This window comes from Oncorhynchus mykiss, chromosome 2, assembly GCF_013265735.2.
Source record: "Oncorhynchus mykiss isolate Arlee chromosome 2, USDA_OmykA_1.1, whole genome shotgun sequence".
Taxonomy (NCBI): Eukaryota; Metazoa; Chordata; class Actinopteri; order Salmoniformes; family Salmonidae; genus Oncorhynchus; species Oncorhynchus mykiss.
This window is the reverse complement of record NC_048566.1, coordinates 79215802-79238865: the sequence shown is the minus strand read 5'-3', so window position 1 is coordinate 79238865 and position 23064 is coordinate 79215802. Positions and strand designations below refer to the sequence as shown.

Here is a 23064-nt window from a genome sequence, read left to right as displayed (position 1 = left end):
GCATTTGTCATACTTGCCGACATTTACTGGTGACATAAACTACAGTATATTTAGCTCTTTAGAATAGACAGTACATGCCTGAGCAAAAGAAGGAGCATTCTTGGTGTCATACTAACCAAAGTGCTGATAAAATAGTAATGTGCTGTAGATCTGGATCTACAGACTGAGTTCCTCTTGGTCCCCTCACAGCATGTGTATCTACCATCCTGGTAACTCTTCTCGTGGTTGATAATGGTCTCAAACTCATGCTCCAGACAGTTGGCATTGACCTGGGCCACCTCCTCTCGAAAGTGTCCCTTGCTGTCCTCGTCTATAATGCAATGGAAACCCCCCAGCAATGTTCCATAGACCTCAACGATCTCCACAGTAAGGAGTTCAGTGGTGATGTCCTCTGTTCCCAGCAGGTGAGACACCTCGTGGATGAGGGTGACTTGTTTAGAATCCTGGCACAGGCCATCTGGTGCTGACCAGAATTCCTTGCACAGTAGACCAAGTTGTTCCCGTCTTCGGGACAGATGTAGGCAAAGGTTTCACTCTCTCGAGGGTCTGAGTCCTCTCTGAAGCTCATCTCCTTCATCAACTGCAGAAGGTCCCTGAGGAGCATGCAGAACTGGTCCCTGAGGGATGTAGCAGAACTAGTAGGAGTCCAAGGGCTCTGATCAGCTGTAGCCAAAGCTGGCTGGAAAGCCATAGAAGCGCTTCTCCAAAGCATCCTCCAGTATCTCTTAGGTTGCCCTCCAAGCCTGCTCAGAAACCATCAACTTCTCTCCACTCAGCTCTGTGATGTAGGAAGACTTCTGCAGGGCAGAGAATACTAACATTTCTGCCATGGTGTTAATATCAAACTCTCTGGGATATGTGGGACGCTAGCGTCCCACCTGGCCAAAAGCCAGTGAAAATGCAGAGCCCCAAATTCAAATAAATTACTATAAAAATCTAACTTTCATTAAATCACACATGCAAGATAGCAAATTAAAGCTACACTTGTTGTGAATCCAGCCAACATGTCAGATTTCAAAAAGGCATTTCAGCGAAAGCAAACGATGCTATTATCTGAAGACAGCACCTCCGTAAACAAAGAGAGAAAAGCATATTTCAAACCTGCAGGCGCGACACCAAACGCAGAAATAAAAATATAATTAATGCCTTACCTTTGACGAGCTTCTTTTGTTGGCACTCCAATATGTCCCATAAACATCACAAATGGTCCTTTTGTTCGGTTAACTCCGTCGATATCTATCCAAAATGTCAATTTATTTTGCGAGTTTGATCTAGAAAAACACCGGTTCCAACTTGCGCAACGTGACTACAAAATATCTCAAAAGATACCTGTAAACTTTGCCAAAACATTTCAAACTACTTTTGTAATACAACTTTAGGTATTTGTTAACGTAAATAATAGATAAAATTGAAGACGGGATGATCTGTGTTCAATACAGGAGGAAAACAAACTGTAGCTAGCTTTCTAGTCACTCGCCTCTATCTAACAGTACACTACAAGTGACCCTCGTTCTGAACAGGGCTACTTCTTCATTACACAAAGGAAAAACCTTAACCAATTTCAAAAGACTGGTGACATCCAGGGGAAGCGGTAGGAACTGCAAATATGTCCCTTAGAAATCTGGATTCCCAATGAAATCTCATTGAAAAGAGAGTGACCTGCAAAAAAAAATCTGAATGGTTTGTCCCCGTGGTTTCGCCTGCTGAATAAGTTATGTTATACTCACAGACATGATTCAAACAGTTTTAGAAACTTCAGAGTGTTTTCTATGCAAATCTACTAATAATATGCATATCTTATCTTCTGGGGATGAGTAGCAGGCAGTTGAATGTGGGCATGCATTTCATCTGGATGTGAAAATACTGCCCCCTGTCACCAAGAAGTTAAAGTACAGCTTGTCTGTAAGTCTGAACTATCCTGCTCAGGTTTACCAGGTTCTGTCTATCCTATCTTTCAACTCCTCATTGATGATCAGCCTTTTATACACACACACACACTTTCCCTTTAGGGGAGTTGTGAGACATAAGCAAAAGTGAAAGTACACATGGCTGAAATTCCATTCACATTGTGCAACACACACATACCGACAGTACACACGAGTAAGGATTTTCTCTAAGTAGTTTGGAAACGGATCATTTGGTTCTCACCTTCAATCTGTAATTCCTTCATCACATGCTTTAAACTATAAGTATTGTGTGTGTCATGATATTGGTTTGACTTCTGTTGTTTGCACTCCAATTTTATGGTTAAGCAATAACTTCCGAGGAGGTGTGGTATTTGGTCAATATACCACGTCTAAGGGCTGTTCTTCTGTACAACGCAACACGGAGTGCCTGGACACAGCCCTTAGCTGTGGTATATTGGTCACATATCACAAACCCCAGGTACCATATTGCTATTATAAACTGTTTACCAACGGAATTGGAGCAGTAAAAATATGTCTACCAAAATGTACTATTGTATCAATTTTCATCAATATAATATGAATTAATCACCTTTGTTATACTAGTTTTAGGTTTGTTCCCCCTGTCAATCTATTTCTCTCTATTTGGCTGTCTATTTCTCTCTCTCTCTCTGAGATGTGGGGAAAGGGCACATAATTACTGAAGTTTAATTGGAGAAGCAACACAGAGACAGGGGTCTAATAGAGCCAAAACAAAAGGCTGCAGTGAATTATTCATAATATGTGTGTGTGTGTGTGTGTGTGTGTGTGTGTGTGTGTGTGTGTGTGTGTGTGTGTGTGTGTGTGTGTGTGTGTGTGTGTGTGTGTGTGTGTGTGTGTGTTTGTGTCAATCAACTGACCTTAAGTCAATCCTCAGAGTACAGTACAGTATGCCATGACAAGTGATCACTTGATAGTCAAGAAGACTGAATGAAGGTAGCACATATACAGTTCAATGTGAGTGCCAGCCTTGTAAATTGTGTTCATCAAAAAATCTAAAAGGACAGACCACATTGAGTTATGAATCAACATTTATTAGTTATCATAATCGTATGTACACCAATGGTACAACACTTATTGATATGTATGAACATACTTTTATACCACAGATCTGGTAAAGAAAATAATTCAGATATTTTTTTGTCTTTATTTTGTCATATTCTGTCCCCCAGACATAATGTCTCCCTTTACATCAAAATTACAGCAACAGCTTTACAAATAAGGGACATCCTAGAACAGTAAGCGAGGGAGTGAAAGGTAGGGCAGGAGTGAGAAAGGTTATCAGGTCTACTCAGGAGGAGCCGATCAGGTTATCAGGTCTACTCAGGAGGAGCCTATCAGAAACACCGAGACTTCTGCAGAATACAGACTTGAAGATATACTGGCTCATCTTAGAAATACTGGGCCAACCCATTTCCATTTGAGCATCCTCTTTACTCAATATTGGGTTTGTTTGTGTGTGTGCAAACAATTGTGATGAAAAAGAAGAAAGGCAAAAAGGTAAATTTAACATTATGTGTGTGGATAGGTTTATGAAATGGTGCTGGTAGGTTGATACTTCTGGATAGACAGAGGCTAGTGTATGGATATGGCACTTGGGCTCGTTACAATTACTGTCTCTAACTGTGAGGAATAATCTAAACATGAAATCTGACTGTTTGGTGTATTTAATTGTGTCTTGTAGTTACCACAATATGATGCATAAAGCACAAGACAGGAGGCGGACACTGATGGTGAGTGTGGTGTTCTCTGATAGAAAGTCTAGATGATTCCTGGAACAGGATCAGGGTGACCACATGAGGAGCTATATTTTGTTAGATGCTAGGCCCGACATTCTGATCAGATTTGCTGTTTTAGTCATAATGAACAAGCTAAGCTGTACTTGTTTCACTAGTTAATAGTACATTTGACCTTTTCCTCTTAATCTGGAGACCTAATCATGATAACATCCACATCTGACCAACTTAGAAACAGCACATCACCCCACATGGACTCCTTTTTTTTAATCAGATAGTTTTTCCTCTTTCTATTTGTCTTTCCAGTTCAACATTGTGCACTTCAGAATCATTGTTATCTCTGGAACATGTATGCACAATGAAAATGAATGGACACAACTTATATCTCTATGGAACAAACATTCAAAACGCTTACATTAGATACAAAAAAAGATATGCATATATTGATGTGTGGCAGCTAAGTGAGAACTAGTTCACAGCTATTAACAAATAAAAATAAGCAATTTATTACACTTTATTTTCTAGACATTTTGACTAATCTATTTTTATTCAGAACATAGATAATATTTCTCTAGAGGATTACAAAAAACTGTCACAGCATTTAATCTCTATTCCTACATACCATGTCAACCCCCCCCCCCCTCCCAAAAATAAAACAAAATATTTGTTACCCTCAATATGTACACAAAGTGCAAGGAGGCACTTCAATATCATGCTTTTAAGATAGTGGTGCAAAACAAATATCATCATTTTTAACTTCATGCTCCTACAACAGTGAGTTTGAACAGAATAGTGTTCAAACACTCTCCTTATTGGAGGACAAATTCCTGAAGGTCACAAGGTCAAAGGTCAGGCCCTAGCCCTAGTGCCATCAGGGGTTTTAGTGCTGTGCTCAGCATCTCACTCATTGCATGTTAGAATGTGTGTGGTGACATTCCAGGTTTAATTGTGTGCGTGTGTGCATGCAAGTGTCGGATGTGTGTATGTGTTGTGTGCGTCTGTGCATGTATGCAAGTGTGCATACTTGTGTGTGCATATGTGTGTGTGCGGGCATGGGGGTGTGTGTGTGTCTGTGCGTTGTGTCTGTGTGTGATGGCAGGGTCCATGCAGCTCTTACAACAGAACACCATTGTGTGCTGTGGCATAGAGAAGAACACTTTGTTATACAAGCTCAAAAGCAACGTGGCATTGATATTCTGACTGAGAAAGTTTTTTAGGTAACTAAATGACTGTGTGCTGCACTGTGAATGCTTGTTAAGTTTTCTAGTGTGACTCGGCATTGTTATAACGGTCAAACTGACTGCACAGTTTGGAGTTAAAATCTTCAAAGCAAGGTTGTCATTGAACAAAATAAACAAAACTAGACCATAGAGCAGGACATGACACAGATAAAGAAATCCACACCTGCAGAACGCCTCACCTGCACAAAATGTCTCTCATACAATCACATACATGCATTAATGATTAGCAGCCAGTGATCAAACTTCATGTGGGTTTATCTTTTTAGCCAGTTTGGTTCCATTAGGGGGATAGAATTCTCCAACCTGATTGTTGCCATGTTTGTAGTGGCCATTTTCAGGCATCAAGATGACTGCTATACATTAGTAACAATATGAGACCAATGATACACACAGCTGCAGCATTCAGGGTCTCTGAGAACAGTCATCATCGTCTGTGGTAATAGGTTGTTTACTCACAAAGGAGACCCCACTCTTGGGGTGGATAAAAATAGTTGGGATGTAAATACTGCCAACTGGCCACTAGTTGTGCAGTGAGTTATCAACCTGTTGAAACTTGCAGTCGTATTACTTTTTTCACTTCTATGGTTGTTCTGTGGCATCTTTGATAATATATGTGTGTTTGTACTTTCAGGCACTAAGGGAAGCCAAGAAAATTGGAGTCACTGGAATGGTAAAATTGGAAAAATTTGAAAATTTGCTGGCTAAAAATAATCCCTTCATTAAAGTATCTTACTTAGTAATAGTTGTAAAGGGAAACTTTGTCTATGTCAAATAGCAAGATATACAAAAAATGTTTATCTTTAAAAAATATCAAGGTGTTAAACAGTCGGTGTTCAAAGTCAAAGCTTTCATATTTAAGTTGTGCTATATAAAGGCAAGTGTCAATATCCTATGTTCTTTCATATTTAAGTTGTGTTATATAAAGGCAAGTGTCAATATCCTATGTTCTTTCATGAGCAGGTAAACATGTTGAGGGCTTGGTGAAAGTGTATCTTTCAAGGAGTTAATGCTACAGCCTGAGTATAGTTTCCCTTTATTGGGTTCTTCGAATTACAAATGTCAAATGTGAAAAGAGACCAGTGTCAAAAAGGGATAAAAAAATGATCTATTACTCTTTTATCCTCAAAGCTGCAATTGTGCTATTTGTACTTCTCAGTATTACATTTATTTTCAGTTTTAGAACAACTTGATTTTTTGCTTGTCATATTTATCAAGATATTTATCGTATCTTGCTAGATCCTTCACAATTTACACTTGATTCTCATTATTTTTAGCATCAGATAGTCAAATAGATAGCTTCAGTGGAAGGGAGAAGGGTCTGATAAATACCTCCTACACTTCTGTACTTGGACTAATTTATATGAAAAACATCCCTGAACTGAAGCTATTGATATATTGGTATCTGGGGACAAATTTCACCTTTACGTTTCTGTTTGAGGCATTGCAGTAATTGCGTGAAGAGATCTTTATGCACCTCTTGGTATATAATTTGCAGGAGTTAAAATGAGTAATGAGACACCTTCTTCACTTGGAGTTAGCTACAAATAGATTGTGTACAGAGTAAGAAACCCCGAAAGACCATATAAATGACCGTCAATAAGTCATGGAGGTTTTTCAAAGGCTTCTGGCTTGATTATATAGCCTGTTTGGTCCCTATTAGTAACTGGGGAGATATGTCATGTTCTCACCCCCAACCCATCCACACAGATACAGTATATAATCTCACACTAGAAGCTAGAAGCGACATTTAAGAAGTCCCTTTCCCTTACAGTAGAAAAAGAACATATTACAATAAAAAAGGGAAGGAGAGGTTCCATGTTTCGTTTGTGTTTTGTGCTTTTGAACTCCAGAGAACATGTGCTTGTGGAGTAAGGCTCAGGTTGCAGACCCTGCCCTTATGTGTCTCTCTATTCTACAGTATCACCACAATAATTCCCCCTGGGGATTGTGGGTAATATCAGGTAATAAAGACACTCAGATAGGTCACATGGGCTCTGTCAGGTATAGGTCAAAGGTTAACTTGTGAGGAAAAAGGGACCAGGGCTCAACAGATGCCTACTGTGGTATCATTGGTAATAGTAATGACGTGTGTAATAATGTCAAGTTTGATACAGGCATTCCTTCAGTCTAGCATGACTCAGCTCTTATCTTCCACACATTGTCTGTTGTTAGACTGCCAAATTGCCAGTACCAAACTCACAGCTACAATCAAATTCTGGAGGACTGTTGTTCCATTGTTACTCCCCCAAACTCTGACCCTCCCCCTGCTTTCCCCCTGCTTTGAATGCAGTACTCTTATAGATGCATATATTTATAGGAATAATTTATGTTGTGCAAATGTTTGCTATGAAGCACACATTAGTGCTCTAACAGGTAAAACATACCTTTGTTATCATCTCACCGATGAGTGAATTAGTATTAGTCCTCTTAGTCAGTCAGATAGACGGTTAGAAACACTGTAGGAACTAATACAAACATTTCAAAAAAGAAATAAAACGACATAAAAAAGAAGACAATTAGTAGTTTTGTTCGCATGACTCTTTTTTTCACCAGATAGGAAAGCATGTGGAACTGGGGACCTGTGTGCTGGCTTTATTCACGCTTCTGGGGTTCCTCCTCAACAAGCATGCACTCCGCCATGGTCGCCGCAGCGGTAGAGCCATTTGTGGTCGAGGTTACCTGAAAGCAATCACCATGGACATCTAAACAGCAGGTTTACACATCTATGTAAACAGGCACAGTGCATGCTTCATGACCTGGACTTAATACTTTGGAGCAAAGACAGCAGAAGAACTGTAGAACTACTCTGATCATTTGGTTTGCATTTGGTTGCACATACATTATATACTTAAAGGCTTTTACTTTCAAATTGTACTTTTCTAATTGTTTTAAGTGTCAAAATATCAACGAAAGACTATCATAATGAAACAATTGGTTCTGTGCTCCAATGATATGAATGATCACAATATAACAGATAGGTGTATACTGAAGGTATCAGGAAGACCTGGACAATCACTGAGGATCATGCTGATGGAATCACGGTGGTCTGTCTTAACAACGAGCACCAGACCTTTTTACTGACCTGAGAACAATCAACATATAATCACAAATTTAACATGCAGTGAAATACAGAGGATCTTAATTTGACCCTGCTTCTCACAGCAGGAAAATAATGATTCAGCCGCAGGAAATGTGAATTATTATGCGGATTATAATGAATAAACATTTTTGTAGGGGTTGATACATTCAGGGGTTGGAATTGATTTAGGGAACAGAAAACCGAATAAATAAATAAATAATAATAAGTGAGGAAAATAATCAGAACCGGGAACTAAAGTGCTCTGTTCCGGAACAGAACCGTTATTTTAAAAGCATGGGAACTGGTTAATAAGGTAGTTACAATCTTGTCCCATTGCTAAAACTCCCATATGGACTCGGGAGGCGCACATATTGAGAGCAATGTGTCCTCCGAAACACGACCCCGACTAGCCACACTGCTTCATGACACACTGCTTGCTTAACCCAAAAACCAGCTGTACCAATGTGTTGGACGAAACACCGTACAGCTGGCAACCAAAGTCAGCGTGCATGCCCCTGGCCTGCCACAAGGAGTCACTAGAGTGTGATGGGACAAGGACAAGACGCTGGGCCAATTGTGCGCCACCTCATGGGTCTCCCGTTCACGGCCACCTGCGACACAGCCTGGAATTGAACCCGGGTCTGTAGTGACGCATCTAGCACCCCAGTGCAGTGCCTTAGACCGCTGCGCAACCTGGAAACTTTTCCAACCTAGTTACAGATAATATAGTTATCATTCTTCACATTGGATTTATTAACTAAGTATTTTTAATTCTGGTGACGCTCTGCACACACAAGCTTGTTAGCTAGCTAGCTCTGGTCCAACATTAAGCCAACTCTCGAAAGTTCAAAGACATTCAAAGTTCCTCCATAGAAGCCGCTCCACCATATGTATAATTCTATGGGCCTAATTTAGATAATGCATGTCATAACAAGATGCCCAGCACTTAAAGCCAAGCCTCCGCCTCCACCCTGTGTCACTCTCTCCCAATCGCAAAATTCCAGTTGCATCTCACACCCTACACTTGTTATTGAGCATGTAAACAAGTCTATAGGTTGCCCGCTCTATTGCAAGCTGATCTATTTGCACTGATTGATGAAGTAATTCAATGTAGAGCTAACGCTAAAAAAATACAGGTTTAAAAAGTAACATAAAGGAACGCTATAAACCGGTACTTTATTTGGGTTTGAACTGGTTCAGAACTTAATTTTGCAGGTCGTAAGAGTGGAACAGAACGAAACAAATAATAGTTCTGTTCATAACTAAACGATTGGAAAATTATTTTGGTTCCAACCCCTGGAAACATTAATCAAATCCAGTCTGACATTTTTAAGTTGAAATTACAAACGTTTTAAACCTTGCCTACGCTACAATGTGTGTTTCTTGCTGTACAGGAAAATGCTCTGCGAAAACAGCGTGAATAAATTAAAATAGAAGATCGGTATATAAAATGTTAGAAATACAAAAACAGATACAAATTAAACAAGGTACAAAATACTACAAAATGAGTGCAATGTTATGTTTTAGTCTGTACAAGTTATTTTGCAAGGCGTTCTACAATGGGTTGTGTCTTTGGTTAAATGTTAGAAAAGTTATTTGAGTTAGTTAATGTACACCCAACACACACAAGAAAATAAAGAGAGAAAACATTGGAAGAAAACAGCCTTTGTACCATGCTTCGCTAGCTTAATGGATGGATACAAAACTGTCAGAATACAGTATATTGTTGTGGTCAGACCATTGGAGTGCAAGGGCCTCCGTGTTGCTAGGCAACACCCTTGATCCTGTAATAAATGAACGGGTTCATCAGTAGGCCCTTTGAAAGCAGGGCCCGCTGCTCTACAAAATAAGCAGCCCAAATTCCACCACATCATAGCAGCCAACGGCCTTGATCTATTCAAACAGTGGATTCAAAGTGTTACTGTTTCAGGTTATGCGTGAGCTACATTGTATCTTCCAATTTCACAAGATTTGTCACAATGAGCAAGAATAACTGGTCTGAAAATGCAAAAGCATCTCATCTCTAAAGACTCAGTCCCGGTCTGGAGGGTGCCAGGGCTCAGTCATAAAATGCAGTGCTAATGAAGCACTGTATCACTCTCACTGCAATTATATGAAATCCCTTTAAAATGATCCAGTTAGACAGAGGAATTTAAGTCATTTTAATGGATATAACAGAGTACGAAGAGAATGCACATCTACAGTGTTTTCTCATAAACCCTATGAAGTCTAATTTGATCACAAATTCAATAACGAAGCCTAGAAAGCAGCAGGAATAATCCAGCACGGCCTCTGAAGTAGCCCGGAGAAAAGCCTAAACCACATCATTTGACAAGGGATTTGGGGAAGGAGATAGTGGTGAAACCTGCATGCGCAGCTTAGATGGCTTTCCCTCTCTCTCAGATCCAACCCCAGCAGGTTGAAAGGGAGGGAATGAGGCCGGGTGGTGAGTGGGGGAGGTGGTGGCGGAAGGGGGGTGATGAGTGGGGGAGGTGGTGGCGGGAGAGGGCATTAGGGTAAGCCCACTGATTTGGATTTGCACTTGTGAGAGACACTGTCTCATATTTGTGGGTGCATGTTTTCTGGTTTGCAATTATTTGGGTATTTACATAAGCTGTTTGTGGTATTTACAAAAACAGAAAAAAATGCTGCAAGTTTAGAATGTATTCTTATAAATATTGCACAAAGGCTGATATTCCAAGCGAATTCACACAGAAATATATACACATGTATTTTTTTATATTTTTCTGTTTCTTCTTAAAATAACTGTGTATGTATTTACAATGGCATCAAACAAACATGCAAAATGAAAGCGAGAAAAGAAAAGTTGCAGTGCAGCATGCAACATGTTAGGCAGCTATATACCGGTCTCTATGTCAGCAAGCATGAATTGTACCTTGCACTCATCTACCACTACTGAATTGTGAGCGGCATATTGGACGCACTGGTTGGAGTTGTTTTCGTGGTGGTTCTTGAGGTCATCATAGTAGGACGAGGTCTTGTTCATCATCTCAATGTCATCTGACTTGCCATGTGTAGCGTCCAGCTCGTCCAGCTCAGCCTTGGACAGGTGGTACACGATGCCCGCGCCGTATGAGTCTCCCACCACGTTCACTGAGGTACGGAACCGGTCCCTGGGATAGGAAAAAAAGGAATGGGTGGGAATACACCAAAGTGTTGTGTGGAGATCAGAAAACGGGATGGATAGGGGTAAGAAAAAAATCTGCTTTAACTGAGAGCATGGTATATATCCTGTATAGACAATTTAATTTTACTAGGCAAGCCAGTTAAGAACAAATTCTTATTTTCAATGACAGCCTAGGAACAGAGGGTTAAATGCCTTGTTAAGGGGTAGAACAACAGATTTTTACCTTGTCAGGTTGGGGATTTGATCTTGCAACCTTTCGGTTACCAGTCCAAAGCTTTAATCACTAGGCTACCTGCCATCCCCACAATCAGCTCCTTGACTTTGAATACATATGACTACATTAACTTGGTTCTGAATCACTAGCAATGCAGATCCACTCACAGGAGCCAGTCAACAGCAACCAGCAGGCTGATGTCCTGAGTTGGCAGGCCCACTGCAGTGAGGATCAGAAGCATAGTCACCAGTCCAGCACTGGGAATACTGGCCGCACCAACACTGGCCAGGGTAGCTGTCAGACTGCATGGGGAGAAAGATAGACAGGAGAGAAACCAGTTCATGGTTAAAACTGCTCTACAGATTAAATGTAAAAGTCCAAAGGCCAAGGACTGTGTCTATTAACCAAACTGCACTTGAGGCTAATGGGTACAGTTACTTCAGGAAGCACGTTCAGAGTGAGTTGGTGTCACTGTAATAATAATATGGGGATTCAGGATATTTTGGACTGGCATCCCTGAGGATGAGTACTCAATTCCTGCCTAATCCACAAAAACATAACTATGTATGGTAGCCATAAGTGTCTTTGAATAACAGTGTCCCCTAAATTTGCTGAAATTTACATCACTACTTATTAAATTGATAAGGTAGGCAGTGAAATTCCCACCCTGATCAGAAAAGTATTCACAGCCACATTTTGTTATGTTACAGCCTGAATTTAATGTGATATTATGTCACTGGCCTACACACACTCCATAATGTCAAAGTAGAATTATGTTTTTAGAATTGTTATAAATTAACAAAAAAATTAAATAAGTACTCAAACCCTTTGTTATGGCAAAACCCTAAAAAGGTTCAGGAGTAGAAATGTGCTTAACAAGTCACACAATAAGTCGCATTGATTCACTCTGTGTGCGATAATAGTGTTTAACATGATGACTACCTCATCTCTGACTATGATGACTACCTCACCACCCATTCAATTATCTGTAAGGTCCCTCAGTCGAGCAGTGAATTTCAAACACAGATTCAACCACAGACCAGGGAGGTTTTCCAATGCCTCGCAAAGAAAGGCACTTATTGGTAGATGGGTAAAAACATTTTTTTTAAAGCAGACACTGAATATCCCTTTGAGCATGTTGAAGTTGTTAATTACACTTTGTTTGTTGTTTCAATACACGCAGTCACTACAAAGATACAGGCGTCTTTCCTAACTCAGTTGCCGGAGAGGAAGGAAACCGCTCAGGGATTTCTCCATGAATGAATACAAATATTCCCAAATATGCATCCCGTTTGCAATACGGCACTAAATTAAAACTGAAAAAATGTGGCAAAGATATGAACTTTATGTCCTGAATACAAAGCGTTATGTTTGGGGCAAATCCAACATAATACATCACTGAGTACCACTCTTCATATATTTAAGCATGGTGTTTTCTGCATCATGTTATGGGTATCCTTGACATCGGCAAGGACTAGGGAGTTTTTTAGGATAAAAAGAAACAGAATAGAGCTAAGCACTAGCAAAATCATAGAGGAAACCCTGGTTCAGTCTTCTTTCCAACAGACACTGGGAGACAAATTCACCTTTTAGCAGGACAATAACCTAAAACATAAGGTCAAATATACACTGGAGTTGCTTACCAAGATGACATTGAATGTTCCTGGGTGGCCTAGTTACCATTTTGACTTATATTGGCTTGAAAAAAATCTATGTCAAGACTTGAAAATGGTTGTCTAGCAATGATCACCAACCAACTTGACAGAGTAAAGAATTTAAAACAAAATAATGTGCAAATATTGTACAATCCAGGTGTGCATAGCTCTTAGAGACTTACAGAGAAAGACTCACAGCTGTAATCGCTACCAAATGTGATTCTAACATGTATTGACCCATGGGTGTGAATACTTATGTAAATTAGATATTTCTGGTTTTAATTTTCAATAAATTAGCAAAAATGTATTAAATCATGTTTTCACTTCGTCATTATGGGGTATTGTGTGTAGTTGGGTGAGAAAAAAATTCAGGCTGTAACACAACAAAACGTGGAATAAGACAAGGGGTATGAATATATTCTGAAGGCACTGTATGTTTTATGGCAGTCTGTACCTGACAGTGACGATCTGACCAGCATCCAGATAGATGTTGTTCATCTGGGCAATAAAGATGGCCGCCACGGCCTCATAGAGGGCGGTTCCGTCCATGTTGATGGTGGCCCCGACTGGGAGCACGAAACGGGTGACTCTCTTATCGATTCCCAAGTTTTCCTCCAGGCAACGGAAGGTGACAGGCAGTGTCCCAGCACTGACAGAGACAAACACAGCTACAGTATGAGAGAGTCACGGTGTTGCATTCATTATTCCACAATGTTCAGCCTGCATATGTAATATGAAAGATATTACTCATTTTATAATATTTCTATGAAAAGTTACCTGTACATTTACAGTGACAGCAGTTAGATGTAAATAGTGTCAATAGTTTGATGCGTTCAACGTTGTGGCCCTTACCTGGAGGCTGTCCCTAGGGCTGTGATCCAGGCCTGGAAGATGCCCATGAAGAAGGTGTAGGGGTTTTTCCTGACAATGGCAAAGTAGATGGCGGGCAAGAAGATGGCTCCGTGGATGATCAAGCCCACAATTACAGTCACCATGTACATCCCCAATTGCCTAGCAACCACCTCCAGGTCATCGATGGAGATGATCTTACCACAGATCAGGCAGCAGATACCGAAGGGAGAGTACCTAGGGGCAGAGGAGAGGTTTAACACCACAGACGGCCAGTGGCACCATAATTGGGGAGGACGTGCTCACAGTAATGTCTAGAACGGAATAAATGGAATGGTATCAAACACATCAAACACATGGTTTCCATCTGTTTGATACCATTCCATTCACTCCATTCCAGACATTATTATGAGCCGTCCTTCCCTCAGCAGCCTCCTGTGTTTAACACTGTATACACTCTGAAGAGAAAGAGGTATCCTTCTCAGTCAACGTCTACAATATATACCGGATTACCAAACGCAATCATAAAAATACCCATGTTTCTATCAGAGGAGCTTGGTGGGAGGACCTATATGAGGACGGACTCGTTGTATTGTCTGGAAAGGAATAAATGGAACGGTAACAAACACATGAAACATGCTTGTCTCCGTTCTATTGATTCCATTCCAGCCATTACAATAAAAAATACATGTTTATTTGTCACATACACCAGATAGGTGCAATGAAATGTGTTGTTTTAGTAGCACGGCGCCCCTGGAGCAAATAAGGGGTTAAGTGCCTTACTCAAGAACACATTGACATATTTGTCACCTTGATGGCTCAGGTATTCGAATCAGCAATCTTTCGGTTACTGGCCCAACACTCTAACCGCTATGCTACCTGCCACCCAATGAGCCTATCCTCTAATAACTCCTCCCATCAGCCTCCTCTAGTTTTTATGGCTACCATAGGTCCATATAGAATGGGCTTGAAAGGCTAAAGATCTCTTACCACATGATCATGATGACCAGGTTCATAACAATCTCGTTGAGGATGTTGAAGAACTCCAGCATGAGCTTGGCCCTCTCTCCCATCTTCCCCATGCAAATGCCAAAGGCAATGAAGAAGCCAATCACTCCTGCATCACACAGTCAGGATAGGGAATCACAGCTGCATCACACAGTCAGGATAGGGAATCACAGCTGGGAATGAGTAGAGTAAATGGGCTCACGGAGAGATATGAAGACAGAAGATGATAGTGAATGGAGAAGTTGTTTTTATGATGAATCTGCTACAGTTAGGGAGACAGAATTAGCTCCACCCAGGGATCACTTAAAGTGTGATACTGTATGTTATGCACTGGTTTATTCTCAGACAAATAATTAAAGGCACTTTTAAAAGTGTCATATGCACAATTCCTTTCAGTTGGGCGGTTGTAGAAACAATTGCAGCCTGGTCCAAAAGAGAAGCCCCCATACCCAACACGTTCATGCCACTCTTAAACTGGAGGGTCTTCTTGATGATGAACTCAGGTTCCTTGGTGGCATTGGACAGGAGCCCCTCCAGGGTGGTGGTGGCATTGACGTCCTCCTCAATCACCTTCTCCACCTTCTTAGTGACTGTCTGGATCTGAGGTGGGACAAGAGAACACAGACAAGTCCTTAATATCTTACATCTCAACCCATCTTAACTTTGGTAACAAGGGGCTAAGGATGTAAATACAAAAACATTTAAGTCATTGTGGTCTTCATAAGACTTGTTCTGGGGTTGCCTCATCCAGGCCCTTATTGACTCTCTCATCCAGGCCATTGTTGTTAAAAACATTTGCTAAAAATTGACTCACCTCGTTAAATAAATGTGGGTGTTGTAGTGTATTTTACCTGTTGGAAGCAGGCCTGTACCAGGTTCTCAGGAAATAGGTTCCTGATGAGGTCAAAGAAGGCATCCAGGCTGGACACATCGTCATGTTTTTGGCCATCTCCCAGCTGCTCTTTCATCTTGGGGTCTCCGGGGTGGATGGCCAGCACCAGGATGACTCCCAGCACAGCAGCAATCACCGTGGTGGACATGTAGTAGACCATAGCCCTTGTTCCCAGGCGACCGCTAGACTTGGCATCTAGACCAGCCAGACCTACAGCCAAAACAAGCACTTCTAAACCTGGCATTTTTCCTCTTTCAGATTGAATATGTGTTGTTATAGCAGTATGGAATAAGTATAGGCCTATTAAGTTACTTTGAAGTGCTAAAAGTGAAAGATGATGATTGATACTAATAAATAACAAACTGAACAAACTGTATTTAAAAACAGTAGTTCTCTCTGCTATATTGAACCCATGACTGTACCATACCATACCTGTGATTAAACTGGAGATGATGAGAGGCAGGATCAACATCTTCAGCATCCTCATCAGGATGTCTCCAGGGAAAGCGATCACCATGACAATGTCTGGGTGGATGGGAGAGGCATAACGAAGCAGCATCCCAGACACAGCCCCCAGAATCACACCTGGAGAATGAGAGGGGGGAAGGGTGTGAAAGAATACTAATACATACAGAGGGAATCCCCTATGTCTGCAGCCAGAGGAATGAGAGAGACACCATAAGAGGAGAGGGGAACCAATACTACATCGTGACCAGAGACAGAGACCAGTGCAGAGGGAGAGAAAACAGTAGTGAGGAGGTTGTGTGCCACAGTGTTCATGATTACCCTAGTGCAGGGAAGGCAATAGGTCCCTAACTCAGGGGCCAAGGAGTTAAGAACAGGTAGGATTTGGAAGTGACCCAAGAGTGCTGTGTCTGGCTCCCTTGTGAGAAGGTCCGGGGTGATAAGGACTTTCTCCATTTAGAAAACATGTTGTAAAACTGTGCAGAGAGAGTTTGGCGATAATGAGAATAATTTCCAAATAAGACTTGCTTATGATATAAAGGCATCTATAGGAATATTAACAAACAATAACAACATTCAATTTCCATAGGTCTGCCTTAAATTGCTGCTTCTCGTTGCGTATTAATTTATCAGTCTGGATCTGGTTATGAGAGGCTGTGGATTGCATGTGTAGGGGCCAATGGGTAGGTGTGGATTGGGGAGACAGAATTGAGTCCCAGTGTGAGACAGGCTGATAGAGTCTGATAGAGGATTAAGAGCGGGTCTCTTTGAAGACAGAGGAGGAGTCAGAGCTTCAGACAGGGAGAGGAGCATCTCTATTCCCCCTGAATCAGGTTTTCTAGGAACACTCAGTTAGCATCAGGGTATGATAATATCACTCTCACTATACTCCAGTATATGGAGTAGGCCTATAAGCAAGGGTAGTCCTGAGGAAAACAATAACACACTCCTCTGATCCTACAATGGCCCTGACTTTATCACCATGTGCCCTCAAGCCCATCAGACCTCCTTTGCTTCCCATGGTTCAACCTTGGAAAACATCCCTAACCCACTTCCCAAATCCAATCTACATGTATCCTAGATAGAAAACTAGACCCTGGTCCCCCAACACCCCAAACTCTCTATCCGTGTCCTTCCACCCCAACCCCCTCCTCCCCCTGTGCCCCAGAGAGAGAACTGAACTCTGAATGCTCCTGCCCCCTGCAGTCCCGTCTGCACACTGGCCCTGTGGTCAGTCCCTATCCCTGTCCCCGGTTCTGTCTCTCTCTCTGTCCTGCTCAAGCTTGACAAGGCTAGGCCCAGACCCAAGCCCCCACCCCTCACCCCCTGTAGGCTGCACTTCCTCTGCTGCTAGATTCCTGCCAAAGATCACAGGCCCTGAGAGGGGCAATTCAAGCCTTTTAATCTCACAGATATCTGTCAGCTGTTTTACATTCACGCACAGCTTCAGAAACGTAACCTCACCCTACTGGTGCTGCACACCTGCTGGATGAGGAAGGCATTTGTTTTCCTGTGCATGGAGCATCCTACATCTCTAACCCCATCCCAACCCCTCATCCAAGCCCTTATGCAATTTCCATAATGGCAGATTATTGACGCCACTAAGGGAGCCGCTATGAAAGTGTTCTGCCAAATGGTCTGTTGTATATATTATGAATACACATGCGCGCACGCACGCACATACATACAGACACACCCACAGACACACACACACACTCATTTATTTTCACACACATGTTCATTTGAACACACATAAAACCACTGAATGCAAACAAAACCGCTGTGACCTGAAACAAAAAGGGTATTTTTAGCGTCACTACCACTCTGCCCATCATTCCATTATAGTAAATGACTATCATATCCTTCCCTGCTATGTCCTCATATTACACATGACTAGGGCCAGGAGTTGTTCCTGACCACATGACCTGAACTGCAGATAAATCCATAATCAGTCTATATCTATCTATGGCTCACTCTACACATAAGGGAAGGGAGGGTGCCAGGTGTTGGTGGTGAGGGGGCACCAGGTGGTACTGGGCTAGGGAAGATCAGGGCATCTGCCACCTGGCTTGCTGGGCAAGCACAGATGGCTGCTCCTCTCCTCTCCATTGCCCTGGCCACTAACATAACAGGACAGAGCACATCTGGCCAGAATACTGAACCGTGTCATCTGTCGGAATTGCCTTGTGTGTAACCCACCCCATGCTTGTCTTTTTCTCTGCCTCAACGTTAAACCGTTGGTGTCTCAAGAGGTGTTTGAGACACATCATGGGCTCTGATATATCAAGTAAGAAATTCATCTTTGTCATTATACAGTATATGGATAGGCAGACATGCAGGCAAACAGGAAGACACAAACAGACAGAAGAGAGAGAGAGAGAAGAAGAGAGAGAGAGAGAGAAAGAGAGAGATTGTGATTGTGTGCTTGGTAAAACAGCTGACAATAGTACTGACCGAGCACGGTGAGTGTGAGCAGCAGGTTCTTGAAGAGAGAAGAGAAGCAGCTGATACATTTGTTCCTGGGCCTGGCCTCTATGGGCTCCAGATGACTCTCATGCATCCTCACCTCCACTTGCTTAGGCATGATGCCGGCACTGTGTAAGAGAGAAAGACAGACAGAGCCACAGAGAGAGACAGACAGAGGGAGTGAGAGTTAGTTACTTTAATATGCACAACGTGCGTCTGACATGCCCATGCAGTCACATGTTTGGAGAAGCTATAGATGTATATTATATGATCAGCACATGTGCCATTGCGACTGTCCTCATATTGTGAGGGTGAGGAAGGAGGCTGGATTAGATTGAGTCTCTAGAGTTAAATATAAAATATGGGGTGGCAGGTATCCTAGTGGTTAGAGTGTTGGGCCAGTAACCGAAAGGTTGCAAGATCAAATCCCTGAGCTGATAAAGTAAAAAATATGTTGTTCTGCCCCAGAACAAGGCAGTTTCCCCACAGTTAAGAATTTGTTCTTAACTGACTTGCCTAATGTGAGATGATCAGTTGCTAAATACATAGAGGACATTAGAAGTGCAGGTCATGCAATAAGTGCTCTGGTATCTCTGTAGTGATGCTTGTTGCCTAGCAGGTTGTCATGACAAGGTGGCCCAGGGTTACTTCGACAGCCAACAGATGGTGAGATGGTGATTAAAAAACTGAATTCCCTCAGAGGCAGGGAATTCAAAGTCTGTTTAATCAGAACAGATGGTGTATTTTGGAGACTTAGATCGGTTGTTGACAGGGTCTGTTATCTGAGGCAGCATTTTAAGTCAAGTCCCAGAGCTGTCAGATAAAGTCAATATTTGTATTCACTTGGCGGTCCAGTCTATGGAGTATTTAAACTTTATTCCAACCCTTTTTTGACTGTAAACTTGAGGCAAATGTTAACTAAATGTTAACTACATTTTGTGTGCCATCACTACATACTTAGAAAAGAGGGTTCCCTTAACTGCTTAATCTGACTATCCCATTAAAGATGATGAGAGAAGAATAGAGTAGGGATAAAGGCAAGAAAGAGAAACAGAGAGCGAGAGAAAGAGAGCGAGAGAGCAATAGAGAGAGAGAAGGAAAGAGAGAGAGAAATAGCCTGGATTTTAGTGCCTGTAACTGTATACTGTAACTATTACTGTACTTTGTAAGTTTCTCTAATTTGTTATTCTGCTGAATCAGAGGGTTCTTTTCTGTGCGTTTTAGATCCCATCTTGTATTGGCTAGCACTATGACAGGAGAACTAATGTGGGTGCCATTCATAGTTAATCATATCAGAATAGCCAATGGGCACAGATGTCAATTCAACGTCTATTCAATGTTGGTTCAACATAACTTCCTTGAAATGACGTGGAAACAGCGTTGATTCAACCAGTGTGTGCCCAGTAGGTAATCTCCTGCCTCCTTGACACCGCTCCCCACTCCCCCCTCGCCCTCGGTCTAAATGTAATGAAAAGAGAGGAAAAAGGAAAATTCTACTGGTATCTCTGTAGTGATGCTTGTTGCCTAGCAGGTTGTCATGACAAGGTGGCCCAGGGTTACTTCGAGCAGTAGCTCTCTTAAAATTACATTGTCAAATAAATGCCATTTTTATTACACTTCCTTCTAAATTAATATGACTTCTCCTCCAACAAACAAAAGCAAGACTTATTTTGTGACTAACTTTTTATTTAGTTCTGTCATTTAAAAAAAACTATAATAACAGCCGTGATGATGACTAATGTGTGCCTGTGCATGGTGTTTACATGTCCTTTCTGGATTTCACACGTATGAAATAGGAAATTAATAAGTGGAAGTGTTTGCTCCATCTGTGTGCCTGGGAGCAGGCCAGCTGCTTTATCCTGTAGCCAAGCCTTATACACATCATTATAGGGGCTGAGATTGCCTTTCTTCAGTCTTCTCCTTAGCGTGTGTTGTTGTGTGTGTAGGTATACTGTATGCATGCCTGTGTGTCCAATTAGGGCTCTATTCAATCAGATCCGCTTTAGCCGACATCCGCATAATGGTTGTGTTGACGGTGTTGGAGGTGGAACTGTGTTAGAGCTGTCAAATCCACAAGCAGCTCTTGTCATTATACCTAAAGCGGACATTAAGTCGCATTAAGAAAAACACCATTCAGCTTTGTTTACAAGTTTGAACACTGGAATGTGAGATGTAATCTACACCTTGATTAGGCTGACCTTAAATCATTTTAATTTTGAACATTATTATTTCTATATAGCCTACACTTTCTTGTTCTGAACTTCTAACGCAAGTGGGTCAGGTGTGGCTTCGTGACAATGATCAAGAGCAGCTTCTCACCAATTTGAAAGCTCCAACACAGTTACACCTCCGACATCGCCAAAACATCAGCTATGTGGGTGTCGGCTATCACCGGTAAACACTTGATCTGATTCAATCTAATGCCTGAGTGGCACAGCGGTCTAAGGCACTGCATCTCAGTGCTTGAAGTGTCACAACAGACACCCAGGTTCAAATCCAGGCTGTATCACAAAGAGGCCATGACTGGGAGTCCCATCAGGTGGCGCACAATTGGCCCAGGGTCGTCTGGGTTTGGGCGGTGTAGGCTGTCATTGTAAATAAGAATTTGTTCTTAGCCGACTTGTCTAGTGAAATAAAAAATGTCTAATGTTGTCCTATTGTGCGACATTGAACCTATAAGGTAGTTTAGAAAAATCAATCCGTCAATACTTTGGCTTCGTCCTGCAAGAGAATAAAGAATTTTAGCTACATTGCTCTCTTTCTGTGTTCTGTTCTTCTTTCTCTCTACAATTCTGAAAATACTTGAGAAATGATGATGAGGTGGAAGTCTATCAAGTACTTTCAGCCATTACTGTCCATGAGGGTAAGGATGTGGGGAACAGAGGTCTATTGAGGCATCTGGGACACCCTCAGTGTATTTGTGACTGTGGTACTGCTAACCCCAGGGGTGCAGTCAAAGTTTGTTTCCTCTTTGTCCTTTTTTGTCATCTATTAACTGTCACACTTCCTTAATATGGTCAATGATAACAAGTGAAACAATCATCCCAGCAAACCGGGAACATTCCCAGAACATTAGCTAAGATTTCCATTAAGTTCTAGTTAGGTTCTAGTTTTATATAACATTAGGATGATAACATCCCCAAAACATTCAGAGAATGAGAATTCAGAGAATGTTTTTGATAACAAAATGTTTTTATTTCAATTGTTTTATTTGAAATGAAATATCTTTGGAATATTCTCCTAACATTCACTAAAATGTTTAGCACAACATCTGTAACTACCACAGCACATTCCCCAAAAGTTCACATTAGGGTTCCAGGTAATGTAAATGCACAATATACAATTAATGTTTACCAGCAAACCAAAATTGGTTATGTGAAAGTTCCCAGAACATTTCTTAAGGTCACAACAAATGTTCTCATAAAACAAGAACGGTCCATTCGTGGTGATTCACCTGACGTTGCTAGAACGTGTGTTGAAAGTGTTATGAAATGTGATTTTGAAATTGAGAAAAGGTTTTCTGATTTGAAGTTTCTGAGTCTGTATTTAAGAAGCACATGAATACACAAGAATACAAGTTATTTAAAGGAAGCCATATTCAACTAAAATCACATTTCATAAGACTTTCAACACACAAATTACAGTGTTACAAGTACACAATATATGAAGAGGATGGGAATATTTTAATAACCCAGAAATTATATTCTGTGTCCTGATTGATCATATCTGACTGAAAAAAGCACACAAGGCCACAGCTTGGCGCAGAGGCTTAAAGAACAGATTAAATGTGTTCTAGGAACATTCTAGCAACATCAGGTGAATGTTTTATACAAACACTCTATAAGCATCACCCCAACTGGACAGTTTTTGTGTTATGAGAACATTGGCCGTGACCGAACAAATGTTCTGGGACCTTTCCCAGTACCAATTTTGGGTTTCTCTAGTCTCTGTATGTAAAATAATTGACTGATGTTTTAAAAACAAATTGCTGGGACAGTGGATTGAGAATGACATAATACAGATGTATGAAGTGAGATACAAAGAAAGACATGTCACTCTCCGCAGCAGAGGCATCATGCATCCATTATTTTAGAGTTGACAAAAAGTACATGAGGATGGGGGGGGGGGGGGGGGGGTCATGAGGGAGGCAGTTAGAAACATTTTGCATTTTTCATACACCTGAAACAGCTTTGTCCTGCAATCTAGAGCCATAATCATTACGCCTAATTCTATGTATAATTATAAATAAATATACTTTTTTTCTCTATAGGGTATCTGAGAACACCTCAAACTGTTCAATTGTCATAATTAATTAAATATGTTCAATGATACTTTGCAGCACAAACAACGACACAGAGTTACACATGG

General features: G+C 41.3%; 1 protein-coding gene across 2 annotated transcripts in view; it reads right to left on the bottom strand.

The window, feature by feature from the left end:
- Nucleotides 1–2956: 2956 nt before the first annotated feature.
- LOC110497158 (excitatory amino acid transporter 2) overlaps nucleotides 2957–23064 on the bottom strand; it is a 58882-nt gene continuing 38774 nt past the window's right edge. Inside the window, exons 2-11 of one of the 2 annotated variants that reach the window (XM_021573109.2) lie at nucleotides 18685–18824; nucleotides 16198–16350; nucleotides 15725–15975; nucleotides 15323–15473; nucleotides 14856–14982; nucleotides 13869–14102; nucleotides 13471–13665; nucleotides 11529–11663; nucleotides 10896–11133; nucleotides 2957–7599 (exon numbers count right to left, since the gene is read on the bottom strand). In XM_021573109.2, the coding sequence (XP_021428784.1) occupies nucleotides 7513–7599; nucleotides 10896–11133; nucleotides 11529–11663; nucleotides 13471–13665; nucleotides 13869–14102; nucleotides 14856–14982; nucleotides 15323–15473; nucleotides 15725–15975; nucleotides 16198–16350; nucleotides 18685–18814 (1701 nt within the window). In that variant the 5' untranslated portion in view covers nucleotides 18815–18824 and the 3' untranslated portion in view covers nucleotides 2957–7512. The remainder of the gene's footprint in view (nucleotides 7600–10895; nucleotides 11134–11528; nucleotides 11664–13470; nucleotides 13666–13868; nucleotides 14103–14855; nucleotides 14983–15322; nucleotides 15474–15724; nucleotides 15976–16197; nucleotides 16351–18684; nucleotides 18825–23064) is intronic. The other variant, XM_021573111.2, reaches the window with a different exon arrangement.